Raw genomic sequence first — 20,993 nt, 5'->3', positions numbered from 1 at the left:
TCAGACCAAGCTTCAAATCACACCTCTGCTGCTCGTTCAACTCTTCTGAATCATTCAACAGTTGCACCTACTTCAGGTAAATGCAATGAGCGATAATTACGATTTACACTAATCATCATGACGCCAGCATAAAGTCATGACGATGCCACCCCATGACTTCGAGATGGATCACCTGTTTCATGACGATGCCATGGAGTATCCAGACTAAGCAAACATAAGGCTCATAAGGGATGAGGGACGATGATCAGAAAATGCCCTTTCTGAACTATCCTGCCAGACACTGGGACATAAATCCACATGGATAACTTCAAGTAGGGAAATGGTACATAAAGGTTTGGGAGCAAAGAGAGAAGCACAGACACTGGTTACCACAGATAAGGTGACATGTGCAAATTAAGAATTGTTTATTACTCAAACAGGGCAACCTTTAAGTAGTCAGACCTCAGCTACTCTTTCCACTTTTCCTAATCTTACAACAGCTGCAGTGACCTCATGTAAATGAAACCTATTGTTATCATATAAATATCTGACTGATGACAAGGTAGCTGTTCAAGTTTTACTTTGAAAATACATGTTTCCCATATACATACAGTATAAGATTCAGGACTGTTTATTTCTCCATCAGGTAAACCTTCCAATAGTCAGATTTCCACAGGTCCATCCACTCTTCCTACTTCTACAACAGCTACACACATATCAGGTCGATACATAAAATAATCATATCAGTCACTGGTATATAATGTAAATGAAAACAAGCTTCATCAATGCCTTTGTAACTCAGTTTGGCAGGACTTGCCCTCTGGATGTATTTCATGTGCATTAGTCAGATTGATTCTGACCATTTTCAAAATCTGTCAATATTTTTCTTGTAATAGCGTACTACTTTACTGACATCACGATTGAAGTCACTGGACAGAAGACAAATGAATCTGAAATTATTGAATGGGTGCGTATGGACACTAACTAAAGCAGTAATTATTAAAATGCTTCATGTATGAGATTAAAATCCTATAAGTAATTAACTGCCCTCATTTTCCTTTATTCAGCTTGCACAGGTGTTCCAGAACAAGCTGGAATCCTGTTTGTTTTCAAACCCAGGAGAAAAAACTGCTGCACCCACAACTTCCCTAACAACAACTGCAAGTACTGCAAATGTGACAGCACAAGTGACAACAGTACAACCAATTTATAACATCACAACAACTTCAGAGACTACGCCACTACAACACTTTAATTATACTACAGAACCTAAATGGAACTACACACCAACAGATGGAATATCAACAACAAAAGCGACCAACACCTCAGCGACAACATTCAAAGGGAATTACACGACAGCTGCGGCATCAACAACAATAAAAGCCAACAACACAACAAAAGCTGCAATAATGACATTAAAACGGAACTACACAACAGCTGCAGCATCAACATCATTGACAGGGAGCAGCACAACCAAAGCTGCCACAAATGACATGAACTTGACAGCTACAGCTCAGAACTACAGCAGGACAGGCAGTTCCATTAACAGCAATAATACAGAGACATTCCCAAGTTCAAATCTTTCAAGGAAGAAACGGGGGTCTCGGGAAGTTGATGCCAATGTGAAACAAAGCAGGTATCGTTGAAAATATTTATATTAACTGAATTCAGGTATTTTCTTGGAGAGGTATGCTACTGCATTGGTGCTGTTGCAAAGATGAATTCAAAATGTCCCCATCCCTTATTACTGCAATAATTTATCTTTGAAAATTGCTACGGACAAGTCCAGAGGTATTTGGACATTGACAGAGTTGTAGTACATTAGTACGGGTGGCTAATATGGAGAAATTGGTTTAGACGTGCGCCCAGTGCGCTTCCAACATATCAGGCGAAAGCTTGTATTTGATTCAGTTGCTTTGCAGGTTTATTTTTCTTCACTTTAACTCATAATACTTAACGAAAACAACAAACCGAATTACTCACATCCAAAAACACATAAGCACAAACTAGCCACATACTATGCACACACTAGGCACCGTTTGATTTTCAATCAGCAATACCTGTGTTTTGGTTTTCCCAGGTTAAATGACAAAACCCAGCTGACCCGGGGCCTGTACTACGAAACGGGATTTGGGGTTAGCGAGGTAACTTCAGGTTTAACCCTGGGTTTTCAGGACTACGACGGTGGTTCACTTCTTACCGGGGTACATCGCCATGGTAACTTATGCTGAACCGCTAACCTGCTCCGGAGCAGGTTATGTTCCAGATACAGATCGCCGGGTATAAAAGCACCGCCCACTGACCAATCAGCTCTCTTGGAAAATGGCATGCCCTTTCGAAGAGAATCCAGTGGAGCTCGGTGCGCGGATCGTGAGAGGAAAAAAAAAAGAGTGGGCTGACTTTCAACAAAAATTGAATTAGTCAAGAAACTAAGCAATTCCTTTCATACCCAAGTATCAACACTTTATCATTTCTTTTCTCCTGACAGAGAGGTATGCGAGTACGTTTGTCTTTGCTGTAGATACCTTCACTCCGTCTTTCTAAGAAAACTACTTTTGCAAATAAACCTTTATGTACAAACTGTAAATATACTGTAGAAACAAGGTATGAGTAATTTGAGAGAGGATGAAATGTCAGACCTCGTTTAATTTGAACACGACATGAACTTTTAATTTCAAGTCTAAATATTAAGTTAAATCACAGTGTAATTTACCCTTTGCTCTTCGCTACTGAAATAAGCGGCTCTGACAGCGGACTTCTCCATGCTTGCGATTGGTCATGCGCTGAAAACACCGCCCCTTTTATGTGCACGCGCTCATATCCAGATTGGAGAAACCTGGGTTGATATACCGAGTTGATAACCACCGTCGTGTGACCGCTTAGCGTGATTGAAATTGGCCGGGTTAGTGAATCTGGATAAGGAAAAGATATCCTGGGTATGTTGAACTTGCTTCGTAGTACAGGCCCCTGGGGTCCGTTTCACAAAGCAGGTTTAGTGAAAACTCTGAGTCTGTTAACCCTGAAATGAGGGAAACTCTGAGTTTTCCGTTTCACAAAGGGAGGTAACTCAAACCAGAGAAAGAGAGGTAACTCTAGCCTGTTTCACAAAGAGAGGTAACTTAAGCTCTCGGTCAGTTACCGTAGTAACAGACGCTCTGAACCTAACCTGGTCGGGACCAGGTTTATTTCAGCGAACCTGGAGTTTCTCTCCGTCTCCTCCCTCAGTGGCGTCAATTCAGCCAATGGGTCTTTACGCAATACACATCCGTTTTCTGCACCACGGACAGCAAGCGGCAGAGTTAGAGAGCGGAAAAAGCGTATCTGACAAACGCAATTGAACTTGTTCACTTTATTCACTATGTCAGTGCAACAATATCACAGGGACATCCCAGTTTAACTTCAAACAGTTAAAGTCCAAATGCAAAAAGGAGAGGGAGAGTAAAAAAAAGTCAAATATTTCCCTTAAACAGATTTATAAGAGGATTTATATCTTACTTTAAGATGAACTTGCATAATTAATCCATCAGTGGCTAACAGCCTCGTTAATATCTTCTGGACCCATCACTTGCCTTCTTTCTTTTTTTTTATTGCGTGGTTGTCCGCTTCCTTTTCATTTTTGTAAGTTAGTAACACTGCAGAGCGCACTAAAAACCAGCGACCACTGTCGTCAGGGACGCTGGGACATCACATTACAAGATATGAGGGGGGTATACAAGTGTTGGGAAAGATAATACCTACTGAAATCCATCATGTTGTTCTGATATGCATTTGTAGTTATTTTATATGTATGAATTAATAGAATAAATCAATACAAATAGATACAGAGTAATTCCATAAATGTATTTAAAAAAAAAACATTTACATTTTCCCCTGAAGCCGAGGTGTGGCAGCTGCCGTACCCAATTGACGGCCCTGATCTAAATGACAATAAAATTTCTTTTTTTTTTTCTCCAAAACATACTCGCCATACGCACGTATTAACACTTCTAACTCCAGTGGCGTGATGTATGTGGATCTTGAGATGCAAACTAATGTTTCCTCAAAGGGATTTTGTAAATTGAAAAGATAAATAAAGTTAAAAAGAAAAAAAAAATGTATTGTGCTCTTTTGTGTCGCCGGTTGCCATGGTGAATCCTTGTATCAGCGCTCTACTGATGATGGCTTTTTATTTCCCTCACGCACGGGCTTAACTCCAGGTGAAACTACTTAGAGTTGAGTAAATTACCTCAAATCCGCTGTTCTGGAACCGAAAACTCAGAGATTCCGATCTCAGAGTAGATCAACTAAGAGTTCAGGATTAGACTCAGTGTTTGTTGAACCTGCTTTGTGAAACGGACCCCTGGAATCAGCTGAGCCACACAGCAAATACAGCCCCCTAGTGGCATGGAACAGAATTACATGAAATAATCCAAAAATGAATATGCCTCATACGATACCTTTTTTACACCACCACTACAGCTTATCTGAAATAAGACAACCAAGACAAGATCAAAGTGTACACTTTCAAGATGTTTAAAAATTGGTATTCATTATTTCAGAATGGTAGGTATTTTAGGAAAAAGTACTTCAATTTCTTAGGGGTTCAGAAGTACCCCTCGATTTTGGTGTTGAGCTCATCACTGCTTTCTTTCTTTTTAAAAGTGTACCAAACTGTTCATTTGGACACCCCTAAAGTTCTTAAAGTATAAAAAGAAAGAGATCATACCCAGCACATTTACTTTATTTTAGTCAATTCTCTAAATACTTTTGAGCCCCAGAAAATGAAAACACTTTTAAAAAGGATGTATTTCTTCAAAGGTATATGCAATGTTTTTGTGTAACCTCTTAAATGAAATCTGGAAGTATACACACTGATCGCATCTCAATTGTTTATTACAAATCTATTGTGGTGAGGTTTTAACCCATAATCATTCAAACTGACTTACTTCTGGATCTAACCGTATATTTAATGAAAAGAGTTAAAATTGTCTGTATGTACTTTGATTGTCATCTAAAAAATGAAACAGAAAAACCAGCTACAGTATCAGAGAGCTAACACACTGATTAATTTACGCTAAACAAGTCTACTATATTAATAATGCTCTTTCAATTTATGTTTCAGCAACGTAACACAAACTTCACTATTTCAAGTAAGTTCGTGTTTATATTAATCAATATTTTAACAGCTTGTTAATAAATATACTTTGTAAAAATTAGAATAAAAATTGTCTTTATTGTCTAATAATAAATGATATAAAGTAGCCTGTTTATGCTTTAAAAGGGAATGGAGGTGTCATGCTCTGTCAGAACTGCAATAAGGTAAGTGAAATAACATTTAAATGACTGACTGATTTTCATCATGCTTTTGTTGTTGAAACTGATATTTTGCTTCAGAAATACAAAGTGCGCTGTGACACTGCGGCTAAACCAAACAGTTCCACCATGTTGTATTCTCCGCACTCTCTGCGCAGCCAGTAAAAACTCCACCAACATCTTTGCGGTGGGAAATAAAGCAGACAGACTACGTAAGTGATGCATCACCTAAAACAAAGTCACCAACCTGAGAGGTTTTCAGATGTAATAATCTTCTGTTTCATGGGTCAGGTATGCTTGAACATGAGTGCAACATTAATCCAGAGGAGGAAAACAGCTGCACTTATTCTGGTCCACTGGGTGCAAATTGGTAAGGTTTTTGATATTTGCTTGGTATTTCATCTCCATATCCAATAGGATAATAAGGGCAAATCCCTGTCAGGGCGGAATCAAATGATTCAAATCCCACAACTGATGCTTTCTTTGCGTCATTTGACTGTATTTTGAGGGTGGTCTTAACTGGTCATATGTTCATATCATTCTTTTTTTTTATTTTTAGTAATAATGTATTCATTTATTGATAATTGCCCAAATGATCATTTCTTTTTCATGCAATACCCTCTGGTGGAGGTGTCTAGATTAAATATACAGCCAGAATTATGTATTCAAGGTTCAAGGCTACTTCTGATGCTGTTTTTTTCAACAGTGAAGACTCTGGAGCCGCATATGTGGTTTCACAAAACAATTCATCCGTCTGTAGTGCAAGTGAGTGCTGAATGCTTTATTTAAATATTCTGAAAAAAAGTTGTGGAATATGGTTGCTTTTCTTATCTTGCCTATCAGTTTGAGAGATTTGGAAAAAAGTAGTTTATTAAAATTAAGCAGACAGTCCTCGCAAGGACTACTCAGGCCTGGCGATACAAAATGACAGTGCTGCATGACCAGCATACCTTATTGCGAGAGAATGCAAAACTTATTGTAAGGTAATGCAGAGTATTGCAAGGTAAAGCAAAAGAAAAAAATCTCCCCATATCCCCAAGGGGGTCTCCGTAGTTTAATGATTGTTGAGAACTAAAAAACATGACTATCAGTACAATAAACCTCCTTGACTTTGTTACAGAAAACTGCAGCTGCTCCACTTTCTGCAATCAATCTGGTTAGTGTTTTATCACCATACAAAATCATCAGATTTATATGACCATACATGCACTCTGAGAGCTTTTAAATATTTAATAGTTTCCTTTTTCAGATGCATACTATGCTTTTTCCATCTCAATACAAGATCCCCAGATGAACCTTTCACGTGTTTCCTCCGTGGTAACCTCCCAATCACACTCAAAATATGTATTATTCTGTCCAACCTTGTTGAATCAGATGATAATACTGACTGCATTTCGACAGATTTCATTACTGAAGACACCACCAGCTTGCTCCAGCACTGAAAAGTGAGTCTTACCTTCTGTCAAGCATAGGGAGATGAAATTCAACAAAAATGTACTTTTATCAATAACATATCATAATTGTTGTAACTTTCCATTGCAGTGTAACATGTCCGTTGTCCATCATTGCATCTGAATACAAGGTAATCAGACCAACCCGATCTCCAGAGCCGGATTAACGCAAAGGCAAACTAGGCATGTGCCTAGGGCCCGATTGACAGGGGGGGCCCAGACAGAGGGACAAAAAAAAAAAAAAAAAAAAAAAAAATTTTTTTTTTTTTTTTTTTTTTTGTCCGCACACATATTAATGGTTGATAACATGCCGGTAAAAACCTAAGGCATATATATATATATATATATATATATATATATATATATATATATATATATATATATATATGTGCATTATTACTATATTTAGTATACATACATATATATATACGCATACATACGCACAGGGCCGCCGCAAGGGATGTGCGAACCGTGCGACCGCACGGGGCCTAGCGCCCCAAGGGGCCTCGCGCCCCAAGGGGCCTGGCGCTATGGGCCGTTTTTTTTTTTTCCCCAATTTTTTTGTTTTTTTTCTTTTCTTTTCCTTTTTTCCCTTATAAATATCAACAGTCACGTTCCATTACAGACCTAAATATGTACTAGTCTGTGCATATCAATAAATATATGTGCAATGATGACGCGTGTCTGTTGTTCAATACAACTCATCAGACCAAGCGCGGACACAAGCTAGTCTGATCCAGACGGGTGGAGTTGGAACAAACTGTCACACAATGTCGAGAGAACGAGACAGATTCAGGAAATTTCCATCAGGGGATGAAAAAAGAAAAAAACGAAAGAAAATGGAAGAGTTTAATGCCTCTCTGAAAGGCACGTTTGATAAATTTGTTACAAAAATCACCGATCCGCCCGGGTCTCAAGCAGCCATGGGGCCCCGCGTCGAGGCAAGCCCAGATGATGATGAGGCAGGGCAAGGTATCCAGTATTTTGCTAATTGGAGAGTTAAAATTGCGCATATAGACACCCGATCCGACCCAAAAAAACCCAAAAATGGCTAGGGCCCCCCTAGCCATTTCACACAGGGCCTCGCAAATCTCCCAAACGGCTCTGCATACGCATACACATACATACATATACACATACAGACATACATACTACAGCACACTTTGTCTTACTGCTAATTTTATTGGTCTTTGTAGATTTGACTTCTTATTTAACTATTCAATTTAATCAACACATTTAATTAAGATTTTCTGCAAAATGCTCACAATCGATAAGATAAGGATAATTTAATAGCATTTAATAGAGCGTTGTAATAACGTATAAATAATAAAAATCTAAAAATAGTCTGATAGACTGTTTAATATACAACACATGACTTATTTTGGAATACAAAGAACCAACTTGACTATGACTATGCTATGTAAAATGTGAATTAAGTTTTATTAGTAACTTTGGTAAGTTTAAGATTTCATAAATAACATCGATGGAGGGGGGCCCAAAAATTCAATTCAATTCAATTCAATTTTATTTATATAGCGTCTAATACAACAGATGTTGTCTCTAGACGCTTTCCAGAGATCCAGAACATGAACATAAACATAAACATAAACATAAACATAAACCCCCGAGCAATTATTATATAAACAATGGCAGGTAAAAACTCCCTTAGTGGGAGAAAAGCCTTAAGCCAAACAGTGGCAAGGAAAAACTCCCCTTTAGGAGGGAAGAAACCTTGAGCAGGACCAGGCTCATAAGGGGGGACCCTCCTGCCGAAGGCCAGACTGGGGGAGTCAGGGACGTCGACAGCACACAGCAGGCAGGTGGAAGCAGCAGCGGGATGACCAGAGGTGGGGGGGGGGGCGTCAGCAGCACACAACAGTCATGTGGAAGCAGCAGCGGGATGACCAGAGGGGGGGGGGGGCGTCAGCAGCACACAACAGTCATGTGGAAGGAGTAGCGGGATGACCAGGGGGGGGGGGGGGGGGGGGGGGGGTGCAGGCAGGCGGAAGCAGCAACAGCAGACATCCACGTAGGCAGGTGGAAGAAGCAATGGGATGACCAGAGGGGGGGGGAGGGCCGGGAACACAGGCCAGAACGCAGCTCCTGAGGCTCCGGCCTGCAAACATACACAAAAGAGAAAAAAGGGGGGCCGGCACAAGAAACTACAGGAACGATGGACAAAAATGATAGCTATGATATATTTATAATAAATAAAAATGGTAATGGAGAAGAGAGGCAGGGAAAAGGAGAGGAGAAGAAGGGTGAGAGGCACCGCCCAGCGGATCATGTCGGTGCCCCCCTGCAGCATAAGCCTATAGCAGCATATCTACCGCGAAGCTATATTTGAGACTAACTATTATAGTTTTGTTCTATAGCTGCGACTATGACTACTGACTCTAACACACTAAAGTTTACACTACCTAGAGATTTACCAACACCAGCTAGAGGTTTACTAAACACTAACTATAAGCTTTACTAAACAGAAAGGTTTTAAGTTTAGTTTTAAAGGTGGAGGTGGTGTCAGCCTCCTTAACCCAGATTGGAAGTTGGTTCCAAAGTAATGGTGCCTGATAGCAGAACGCCCGCCCTCCAAATCTACATTTAGATACTCTAGGAACTACGAGTAAACCTGCACCCTGGGAGCGGAGAGCTCGGCCAGGAACATAAGGCACTATCAAATCTTGTAAATACTGCGGAGCTAAGCCGTTTTGGGCTTTATATGCAAGTAATACAATTTTAAATTGAATTCTGAATTTTACAGGTAGCCAATGGAGCGACGCTAACACTGGAGAGACGTGGTCTCTCCTGCTAATTCCTGTCAGTACTCGTGCTGCTGCATTCTGGATCAGCTGGAGCCTATTCAGCAAATTACTTGGACATCCTGCTAACAACACATTACAGTAATCCAGTCTAGAAGATACAAACGCATGAACTAGTTTTTCTGCATCCCTCTGCAAGAGGATTTTCCTAATTTTTGCAATATTACGGAGATGGAAAAACGCTATTTTACAAACCTGATTAACATATGGTTTAAACGACAAATCCCGATCGAAAACAACACCAAGGTTTCTCACAGTTGCACTGGAAGCCATCGCAACACCATCTAATCCCTTCCTAAAATGCTCTGGACCAAGAATGATAACCTCTGTTTTATCTGAATTTAGAAGCAAGAAATTTCTGGACATCCAGTCCTTGATGTCCCTAAGACATGCCTGAAGTTTAACTAACGGTTCTGTTTCATCTGGCTTCATAGACAAGTAGAGCTGCGTATCATCAGCATAACAATGAAAGTGTATGCCGTGATTCTGGATTATACTTCCCAAGGGCTGCATGTATAAACTAAACAAGATTGGCCCTAGCACTGAACCCTGCGGAACACCATAACAGACCCTCGACTGTTCTGAAGAAACCTCATGTACATGAACAAACTGGAACCTGTCAGATAGATATGATTTAAACCAACGTAGAGCTGTTTAATCCCAACAACATGCTCTAACCTGTGCAGTAAAATGCCATGATCAACAGTGTCAAAAGCAGCACTGAGGTCCAGTAGAACCAGTATGGACACTAGTCCCTTATCTGAGGCCATAAGAAGGTCATTCGTAACTCGAACCAGTGCTGTCTCTGTGCTATGATGCATTCTGAACCCTGACTGAAAGACTTCAAACAGATCATTTCTATACAAATAGTCACATAACTGGCTTGAAACTGCCTTTTCCAGAATTTTAGATACAAATGGAAGGTTAGAAATTGGCCTATAATTAGCTAAGGTGTCTGGGTCAAGGGAAGGTTTTTTAAGTAAAGGTTTAATTACTGCCACTTTGAAAACCTGTGGTACATATCCTAAGCTTAGGGATAGGTTGATTTGGTCCAGTATTGTCACACCAATAAGAGAAAAAACATTTTTGAATAGTCGAGTCGGGATGGGGTCTAACATACATGTGGTTGACTTAGCTCTATTAACGAGTGAAGTCAGCTCAGGGAGGTCTATAGGATCAAAACAGTCTAGAGTCAAGTCAGAGCCTAGGGAAGTCGCTAAAGCTGAAGAAACGCCCACAACCGGCTGGTTGATTTCTTCTCTAATTCTCGTGATTTTACTGTTAAAGAAGCTCATAAAGTCCTCACTACTGAGAGCTGCAGGAATACACGGCTCCACAGAGCTGTGACTCTTTGTCAGCCTGGCTACAGTGCTGAACAGAAAATGTGGGTTACTTTTGTTATCCTCTATCAACGTTGAATAATAAGCTGTTCTGGCTTTGCGAATGGCTTTTTTATATACTATTAGAATATCTTTCCATTCACGATAAGAGTCTACAGACTTACAAGAGTGCCACTTCCTTTCTATTTTACGCACGCTTTGTTTCAACATGCGAATATCTGAATTGTACCAGGGAGTTAAGCTCCTGTGGCTAGAAACCCTCCTTTTCAAAGGAGCAACTTCATCTAAAGCTGAGTGCAACAGATCAGCAGTGTTACTAACAAGAAAATCAACATCAACATCAAAGGTAGAACCCAGGTCACTGGCCTCTATTGCTTCAGTAGAGGCTTCACTATTTTCCACTGTCGCAAGACGAGCAATGGTCTCCTTAAATTTAGCAATAGCTTCATCAGACAAACATCTGCTAAAATAATACCTCCTGCCCTGCACTTCAACATCAACAACATTCAATTCCAACGTTATTAAATAATGGTCGGATAAAAGGGAGTTAACAGGTGACACCAACAGACCATCAGTTTCAACACAGTAGGTGAGAACGAGATCGAGAGTATGACCAAAACAATGCGTCGGCCCGTCCACTTTTTGTGAGATACCCATTGATTCTAGAAGAGAATTGAAAGCTAATTTAAGATTATCGCTTTCAACATCCATATGAATATTAAAATCACCCACTATGATGAATTTATCTGTACTGATCAATAATCCAGAAAGGAAATCTGAAAATTCAGACAAAAACTCTAGATAAGCGCCAGCAGGGGGCCGATACACTACCACTAACACAACTGGCTTCTCTGATTTCCAGCTCGGAAATTTCAGACTAAGCGTGAGGCTTTCAAACGTATTATGATTGCACTTAGGTTCAATTTTTGTTTGGAGACTGGAGTTATAAATTGCTGCGACTCCTCCGCCCCGGCCCGTGTTTCTAGGAATGTGATGATTAAAGTAGCCGGGCGGAGTTGATTCATTCAAACTAACATACTCTTCATCCTGTAACCATGTTTCTGTTAAGCAGAAAACATCACTCCTGCTCTCTGTAATTATATCGTTTACTAACAGAGACTTGGAGCTTAACGATCGTATATTTAGTAGTCCGCATCTAATTTTTCGGTCTCTTATTGGTACCAAATGTGCATTGGTTTTAATTTTTACAAGATTATTTTGGTTAACGCCTCTATAACGCCGCACCTGGTGAACTAGTGGAGGGCGGGGAACTGCAACTACTTCTATTTTGCTAGGCACCTGGTTAGAGTTACCAGTTACATCATGTAATCTTATAGTTTTGTTGGCAGGCGTTGGTCCTCGAGAAGCAGCAGAGAAGTGTGTTAAACTACAGCTCTGCATCCTGGCCTGGATCACAGTCTGCCTAGTGTAGTCCATTTATTTAATCCGGCTCTGCCGATCTCACAAAAATCTGTGAAATGCCCACGACCTCTCACCACTATTTTCCGTGGCACCAACACGGAAATGGTAGAATTCCGTGTGAGCACCACGGATATTGTACTATGCGAAGTCAATGAGGTTAAATGGTTAAAATGAATTTTCACACATTTAACAATTATATATTTAAAATATATTTACACAAATGTGTGTATCATGCCCTTAAACTACTATATACACTCTTGTTTTAGTATTAACAACCTTCATTTCTGTGAAAAAAAAAATTTGCTAAGAACTACATTTCACTAGAGTCATGCTATACAGCTTTATGCTAATCAGCGCCATATTTGTAGTCACATTGGTTTGGTTTTAACGTATAAAAACGTTTTAAAAAAACATATCAATTGAATATATCTATAATGTAGTGCATCTGAAATAGTAACTACATTTATAGAGATAATGTATGTTAAGGAATTGTAAATATGTTTGTTTATTTAGGATTGTTTATTTAACGTTATGTAACTGACTGATGTATTCACAGTGATTCAATATAAGTTGTAAATGTACCTGTGTACGGTTTTATTTTAATATTTACCATTCAAAAGCACAATATATTTAACGGTTTACTTCCACTTCCATAGCAACAGTAATCAATGACCACACATCCGCGATCGGGACACTCTTCACGTGATCAGGATCTCCGCTCGTCACTCTATGACGTAGAGGGGATGCCCAGGGAATTGTGCCCCTGTGGTTGACAAAATGGGAGAACGGTTAAATACTCGAATTTACGTTAAATACTAGAAAACACGGTTAAATACTCGCCGTCAAAATACTGTTAAAAATCATCAAAACACCATTGCTCGGGGGTCATGTTCTGGTCTCTGGAAAGATCCTAGAGACAACTTGTGTCGTAATAGACGCCATATTAATAAAATTGAATTATTTAGGAAGAAATTACAAAACATTATTACACATTACAAAAGTAAAATTTGCATCTAAACATTTATATTTCTCCTCAGGATGCCAATTTGGGTTGTAATGGTGCAGAAATAAAGTAAGTGTACTATTATGTATTTTTTTTTAAAATGTTTTACATGCAAACATATCTACCCCCTTTCCACCAAACCGGTTCCAGGGCTGGTTCTGGGCCAGTGGTCAGTTTGGAACCAGGCTTTCTGTTCCCACTGACAAAGAACTGGCTCCAGGCCATAAGAACCGGTTCCAAGGTAGCACCAACTCCTTGCTGGTCTAGAGGAAAGAACCGCTTACGTAAGCGGAAGGTGGCGGAGTTGTTAAGACCATGGCAATAGCAAGACTGCAAGATTTTCAAATAAGCGACGAATTAATCTGGATACAGCAAAGCAGCAGTGGTATGAGGAGGAGACAACCTGTCTTTTAGAGAGGGAGGGTGCTGCGCGGACCAAGCCAATATTAGAGCAAATACATTGTTGTTGCTACAATTTTTCAAACGTAGCGATGTAACTGACGTTTGCAATGACGTAATGACCTGGCTCCCCTTAGCACCCCGAGCTATGAAAAAGCAAATTGAACCAGCAACAGCACTGGCCCAGAACCAGCCCTGGAACCGGTTTGGTGGAAAAGCGTATGTGTTTTTTGTTTTCCCTTTAAAGTCTTCAAAGCTGCAGAGTGATTTTAGGCTTCACCCATGAAGTCCCGATCTGTTCAGTGGCTGCAGCTGTGGTAAACCTGTTTCAGTCTGAAGAACAAATACATTATAATGGGCAAATGAGACGAGCAGGTGTGTATATATGGGGAATGTACATTTTTCTCTATGTTCATAAACACAAACAGAAACTGCAGATGTGTTGTGTAAAACTCCTCGTTTGTATTTTCCTTGTATTTTTTTCAGCAATTTGTGGAAATGTAGGGCTGGTCGACAACCCACTGGACTCCCAGTTCATATGGGTAGAAAGCATCTTAAGGCCTGCTAACTTTTGTGCAGAAGAACAGGAGCCCAACATCACTCAAACGTGGTTTGTATGATATGCCTTGCACAATATAATCACTGCCAGCTTAGGAAAAGCTTTACCACAACTGAAACTGATAAAGTTATATGATTCAGGGATTTTACAAACATACATACATGATAAATACATGATGTAACAACTGATGTAAATTTCTAAAAGTTTTTTTCATCAATGTATCCCTTTTCTTAGTCAAAATGGAACACATGTGGTTGTGCAGCTGGAGGAGTGGTGCCATGCTGGTGGTGCATCTACCACAATTAGTTCAAATCTGACAACAATCCAACCAACCAGCACCACCTTGTCTGCAAATGTGACCCTGTTAACTGCAGCAACAAAAACAACACCACAAAACACAACAGGGGCCTTGAATGTGACCACGTCTGCCTCTGCAGCCACAGTATCTGCAACAATCAACAAAACTTTGGCCACCACAATTAAACCTGTTTCTGGAATCCCTTCAGAGACTACAACTACCAATGCAACGTGTGAGTTGTCCATTCAGCACCATGTACAAATTACGGACCACTGCAAAAGTCTTCCCCCCACTTCACGTTCATTTATTTGTTTTTAAAAGTTGTCATTAAAAAGGTTAATGTTATGGACCTTCACTAAACATTACAAAATTATAGTGTGAAATCAATAGGTGAAAAAAAACTATGTAAAGCCACTCTATGTAGAAATGCCACGTCTTGCCACATGGTGTCTGCATATCGTAAGAAAGGTTGTGTCTGGCATTAAGCATGCACAAGTGCACTTCTAGTGAGGAAGAGTAGTATTACAAAATTTAGCATAGAATTGTCTGTTGTTCTGTTTTCTACAGGGTAAAATGTATATAAAAAAAAAGAAACGTAATGTTTATTGTATCCATCCCTACTAAGGTCAATACAGAACCTTTTGCTATAGTTACAGATAGACTGCAGTCGGGTTTTCTATAGAATTTGTCTTTACTTATCGATATTTATCATTTCCTCAATTCTGACTGTTGAAATCCCACAGGATGATGCTGCCACCACCATGAAATGGATGGTGGCATGTAATAATGGGTTTATGTCACATGTTTGGATTTTCATTGGGGCCAAAAACTGTCTCATCTGACCAGAGTGCCTTCTTGGACCGTGTATATGACGGCCAACCGATTTTCCTTTTAATATTGAAAAAAAAAAACCACTTGGTTTTTCATTTTTTATTTATAAACCTGCGTGCTGGTCACATGAATTTGTTCTCAAATTTTGTTGACAGCTGCTTTAGGTCAAGCCTATGCACTGCTTGACATGACGAGAGACACATCCAAACTGACGGCCGAGCAAATAGATGAGCTGGTTTCTGAGCTGGAGAACCTTTTGTTGGGCCCAACCATCAGCTTGGCGCTGGGAAACACCTCCATCTACATTGTCAGCAATCTGCTGGGTGCTTCACCCGGGAAGCTGACAAAGTCCTCCAACAGGTCACTGTTATTATTTAACTTCTTCTAACAGGTTATGGGCTATTTATAAAACTGTTTATGACACCCAGACATTTTTACAAGAGTAGTCAGTACAATTTATGTTTACATCTTGTGTTACACGCATATGGCGTGAAGTCACAGTTGTAATGCCACACACATGTCACACATGACTTTGGGATACTGAATTTTTGTGATAAATAACTTTTTAGCATTGACAATTTCATGTCCCTCTCTGTTCCTTTTGTTCACCATCCTCTGATGGTGAAAAAAAAGTGTCAATGCAAAAAAGTTATTGATCACAAAGTTTCAGAACAAAGTAACTTGAAAATAAAAAGTAATTTTTTCCATACCAATGCATTGTTCTTCCTTCATTAGGATTATAGGCATCGTTGATACAGTGGGGCTGAAGCTGGTCATGGGAGAAATCACTGAGAATCTGTTGTCCCCAGATGTCGCTCTGTCTATTAAGCCAGTAGATGGCACTAATTTTCAGGAGACAATTTTTTCCATCTCAAGCTCCAGTAATGTGCAGGTAAGACATGAATGAACAGAACCTGTACATAGGTCTGCAGAAGCAAGGTTTGGAAACGTATAAAAATGGAAAAAAAAAAACAAACAAACAACAACAGTTCAGCAAGGTGAACTAGATTTAAAATTCTGGCTGCCAATCTTTTTACCTTCTTCCTAGAATTGATTGATTGTGTAATCCTTGGATTACATTTATTATGCATGTATATAAGAGAAGGAAGAAAGTCTAGCTGAGAGAAATCCGTTTCCCGTTTGTTGAGTCTGTGTCTCTCTGTCCATGTGCCATGTGTGCTGCAGGTGCGTGGTAATCCCAGAATGAGAAGGAGTGTGAGAGATCCCTCCATACCTCAGGGCTCAGTCAGACTGCCCCCCTCCCTCACACAGGGGTTAATCCCAGAGGAACAGCAGCTGGCCTCCAGAGTCCAGTTTAATTTCTACCAGAGGAGCACAGTTTTCCAGGTCTATACAGCCTACAACATTCCTTTAAAGAGATACAGGACTATCGTATTCTTACTTTTTGATTATAAAATCACATATCTGTTTATAATTTTGCATCCTTGATTCAGTGAGTAAACTGATTTTCAGTTCCACAGAGATATGTCGTCTCTAAACTAACATGTATTTCTTGAACCACATAGGACCAATCAATGGGAGATCGTAGACTGATCAGTGGCATTTTAGCAGCAAGTGTGGCTAATCTAACAATCAAAGGACTGCAAGACAATGTTACAATTAACCTGAGAAACACAGAAACAATTCCAGTAAGTACAATTTCAGCACATCTCCAAAGCAACTTTCTCTCTTCTTTCTCTCTTCCCATATTTTGTGTGTATATATATATATATATATATATATATATATATATATATATATACATATATACATACATACATACATACATACATACATACATACATACATACATACATACATACATACATACATACATACATACATACATACATACATACAGTGGGGAGAACAAGTATTTGATACACTGCCGAATTTGCAGGTTTTCCCACTTGCAAAGCATGTAGAAGTCTGTAATTTTTATCATAGGTACTCTTCAACTGTGAGTGAGAGAATCTAAAAAAAAAATCCAGAAAATCACATTGTATGATTTTTAAGTAATTAATTTGCATTTTATTGCATGACATAAGTATTTGATCACCTGTCAACCAGTAAGACTTCCGGCTCTCACAGACCTGTTAGTTCTTCTTTAAGAAGCCCTCCTGTCCTCCACTCATTAACTGTATTAACTGCACATGTTTGAACTCGTTACCTGTATAAAAGACACCTGTCCACACACTCAATCAAACAAACTCCAACCTCTCCACAATGGCCAAGACCAGAGAGCTGTGTAAGGACATCAGGGATAAAATTGTAGACCTGCACAAGGCTGGAATGGGCTACAGGACAATAGGCAAGCAGCTTGGTGAGAAGGCAACAACTGTTGGCGCAATTATTAGAAAATGGAAGAAGTTCAAGATGACGGTCAATCTCCCTCGGTCTGGGGCTCCATGCAAAATCTCACCTCGTGGGGCATCAATGATCATGAGGAAGGTGAGGGATCAGCCCAGAACTACACGGCAGGACCTGGTCAATGACCTGAAGAGAGCTGGGACCACAGTCTCAAAGAAAACCATTAGTAACACACTACACCGTCATGGATTTAAATCCTGCAGCGCACGCAAGGTCCCCCTGCTCAAGCCAGTGCATGTCAAGGCCCGTCTGAAGTTTGCCAATGACCATCTGGATGATCCAGAGGAGGAATGGGAGAAGGTCATGTGGTCTGATGAGACTAAAATAGAGCTTTTTGGTCTAAACTCCATTCGACGTGTTTGGAGGAAGAAGAAGGATGAGTACAACTCCAAGAACACCATCCCAATCGTGAAGCATGGAGGTGGAAACATCATTCTTTGGGGATGCTTTTCTGCAAAGGGGACAGGACGACTGCACCGTATTGAGGGGAGGATGGATGGGGCCATGTATCGCGAGATCTTGGCCAACAACCTCCTTCCCTCAGTAAGAGCATTGAATTGACAAGGCCAGAACGCAGCTCCCGAAGCTCCGGCCTGCAAACATGCACAAAAGAGAAAAAAGGGGACCAGCACAAGATACTACAGGTATAATGGACAAAAATGATTTATATGAGATACTTATGATAAATAAAAATGGGAAAGGAGAAGAGAGGAAGGGAAGAGGAGAGGAAAAGAAGGGTGAGAGGCACCGCCCAGCGGATCATGTCGGTGCCCCCCTCCAGCATAGGCCTATAGCAGCATATCTACCACGAAGCTATATTTGAAACTAACTATTATAGTCTTGTTCTATAGCTGCAACTATGACTACTGACTCTAACACACTAGAGTTTACACTACCTAGAGATGTACTAACACCAGCTAGAGGTTTACTAAACCCTAACTATAGGTGTGGAAAAGGCTAGACAGCACCTTAGGATTGCCTGCTCAATTAATGTTTGTCTGAAAAGGCTAGAGCTGCGCAAGTTTCTCACTCTCACGCAGTGCCACTCGGTCTCTGCATGTTCAGACGCTCTCAGCCAATCAGGAGCAAGCAACAGCGCATGGGGACACATGCCCGTCCCACATGCAGCCAGGCAGCTGTAGAAGCAGACCGCGATGAACGCAGTACATGTGTTGATTGTTTCTGTGGACTGCAACGTTATGTGTGTATCAAACAACCGCATACCATATACCAGCTGCAGAATAAACTGCACAAATTACTAATTCGACATCTCTGGCTGAATTTCTTATCGAACACCCTGTAGCGGGCCAACTCCTCAGCTAACCAGTCATTAGTGGTTTTTACATGGTCCTTCGAGCCGGATTAGGGCCTACTACAGCACGAGATGTCAAGAGAAGCAGGACTCGGTGCACGAGCCAAGAGGCGGACCACCCTCCCTACACACCTTAACGACTATGATGTTGGTGGCATCGGTGACTGGAGACCAGTACCAGCAGCTGATGTTCTAGAAGATGAGCAGCGCCTCACCCAAGGCGACCACCTCCTGCCCCCATATGCTCAGGAGGTGCAACCACGTGACGATTCTGAGCAGCGGCGACAGCGAAATGAGGATCCGACGGACAAACCGGTCTCCCTACGAGCCTTTATGGAGGACCTGAAGTTGCAACATCATGATCTTAATCTCAAGAGCAGGCAGAGTGAATACAGGGTGGATCTACTCAAGCAACAGAGTACAGACCAGATCGATCAGCTTCATGAGCAGATCAGACGCCTGGGAGAAGAAGTGCAGCGGCTCCAGGCATCCCGACCGGCACCACCCGCAGATCATGACGAGAACCAGCAGACCGTCACTCACCCAGGAGCTGCTATAACACCACCGCCACTCAGAGGCACTCATCATTCTAGCAAGGAGAGTGTAGCTAGCCTCGACTCTTCACCCCGCCAGCAGAGCCTGCCTTCACACCAACCCACATCTGGGAATGATGATGACCAGTCATCGCTGCGACATAATGCTCGTTCCTATGAGTATAGCCGTACGCCGGAGAAACGTCGAGTTCACTCCCCAGCACGCCACGACTCACCTGAGCGTCATCATGCTCGCCCCTATGAGTATAGCCGTACGCCGGAGAAACGTCGAGTTCACTCCCCAGCACGCCACGACTCACCTGAGCGACATCATGCTCGCCCCTATGAGTATAGCCGTACGCCGGAGAAACGTCGAGTTCACTCCCCAGCACGCCACGACTCACCTGAGCGACATCATGCTCGCCCCTATGAGTATAGCTGCACGCCGGAGAAACGTCGAGTTCACTCCCCAGCACGCCACGACTCGAGAGACATCGAGTCTACTCCTCAGCTCACCACGAATCACCAGAGCGACTTCACGCTCACTTTGACGAGTATAGACGGATGTCGGAGAAACATTGTGTCCGCTCCCCAGTGGAATTCTACGCCACAGAGCAACGTTATGATTACCCTTACAGGTACCGGGCCACGCCAGAAAGACGTTATGCCACATCTCCTGAGTACCAACCCCGATCAGGAAGACATGATGCCACGCAGCACCGTCACTCCAGACACCGCTCTCAGAGTCCAATCGGTGGTCGGGAGCGGTCATACCGGGGTCCTACACCCACAATCCCTGACTTCGTTCATCCGAACCCGAGGGAATTCTCAAGACTCCGTATGGCATTGGATAACCTCCTCCCCGCCGACGCGACAGAGAGGTTTAAATTCCAGGTCTTGTGTGACCACCTCAAGCTGGAGGAGGCTTTGTTGACAGCAGACTCATACGTCAACTCACCATACCCCTTCTCCGACACCATGGCAGCCCTCAACCAACAGTTCGGGCAGCCCCACCAGTTGGCACTCCAGCGTATTGCTGAGCTGATGGACGGACCCAATATCCTCAGCGGAGACGTCAAATCGTTTCGGACTTTTGCCTTGAAGGTCCGTTCCCTAGTGAGCATGTTGGAGCAGCTAGGTAGGAAGGGCACAGTGGAGCTGGAGTGTGGGTCCCATGTCTCCAGGCTCCTTGGAAAGCTGCCACACGACATGAGATCCAGCTTTCGCAGGTTCATCCATCCGCAGCGTGTCCCGATCCCTACTCTTCTTGATCTGTCGGACTGGTTAGAGTTTGAGATGCAGGTGCAGGTTGACACGTCAAGGTTCAGCTCCTACAAAGTGGTTAGCGCTAAGAGGGAGCAAAGCAGGCCTGCCAAGCCCTCCGG

General features: G+C 41.6%; 1 protein-coding gene across 4 annotated transcripts in view; it reads left to right on the top strand.

Moving 5' to 3' along the window:
* Positions 1–20,993, top strand: part of LOC133459544 (adhesion G-protein coupled receptor G2) — a 47,529-nt gene that overhangs the window by 3,150 nt on the left and 23,386 nt on the right. For 2 of the 4 annotated variants that reach the window (XM_061739580.1, XM_061739581.1), the window contains exons 3-22: positions 5–76; positions 876–946; positions 1,047–1,615; positions 5,081–5,108; positions 5,240–5,277; positions 5,353–5,483; positions 5,563–5,641; positions 5,978–6,036; positions 6,392–6,427; positions 6,521–6,588; positions 6,673–6,716; positions 6,814–6,853; positions 13,341–13,375; positions 13,953–14,080; positions 14,192–14,315; positions 14,499–14,794; positions 15,549–15,753; positions 16,129–16,285; positions 16,579–16,740; positions 16,920–17,042. In XM_061739580.1, the coding sequence (XP_061595564.1) occupies positions 5–76; positions 876–946; positions 1,047–1,615; positions 5,081–5,108; positions 5,240–5,277; positions 5,353–5,483; positions 5,563–5,641; positions 5,978–6,036; positions 6,392–6,427; positions 6,521–6,588; positions 6,673–6,716; positions 6,814–6,853; positions 13,341–13,375; positions 13,953–14,080; positions 14,192–14,315; positions 14,499–14,794; positions 15,549–15,753; positions 16,129–16,285; positions 16,579–16,740; positions 16,920–17,042 (2,465 nt within the window). Of the gene's footprint in view, positions 1–4; positions 77–875; positions 947–1,046; positions 1,616–5,080; positions 5,109–5,239; positions 5,278–5,352; positions 5,484–5,562; positions 5,642–5,977; positions 6,037–6,391; positions 6,428–6,507; positions 6,589–6,672; positions 6,717–6,813; positions 6,854–13,340; positions 13,376–13,952; positions 14,081–14,191; positions 14,316–14,498; positions 14,795–15,548; positions 15,754–16,128; positions 16,286–16,578; positions 16,741–16,919; positions 17,043–20,993 lie in introns of those variants that run through there. The other 2 variants (XM_061739582.1, XM_061739584.1) reach the window with 2 other exon arrangements.

The sequence above is a fragment of the Cololabis saira genome, chromosome 14 (assembly GCF_033807715.1).
Source record: "Cololabis saira isolate AMF1-May2022 chromosome 14, fColSai1.1, whole genome shotgun sequence".
Taxonomy (NCBI): domain Eukaryota; kingdom Metazoa; phylum Chordata; class Actinopteri; order Beloniformes; family Belonidae; genus Cololabis; species Cololabis saira.
This window is presented reverse-complemented; position numbering and strand designations above follow the sequence as displayed.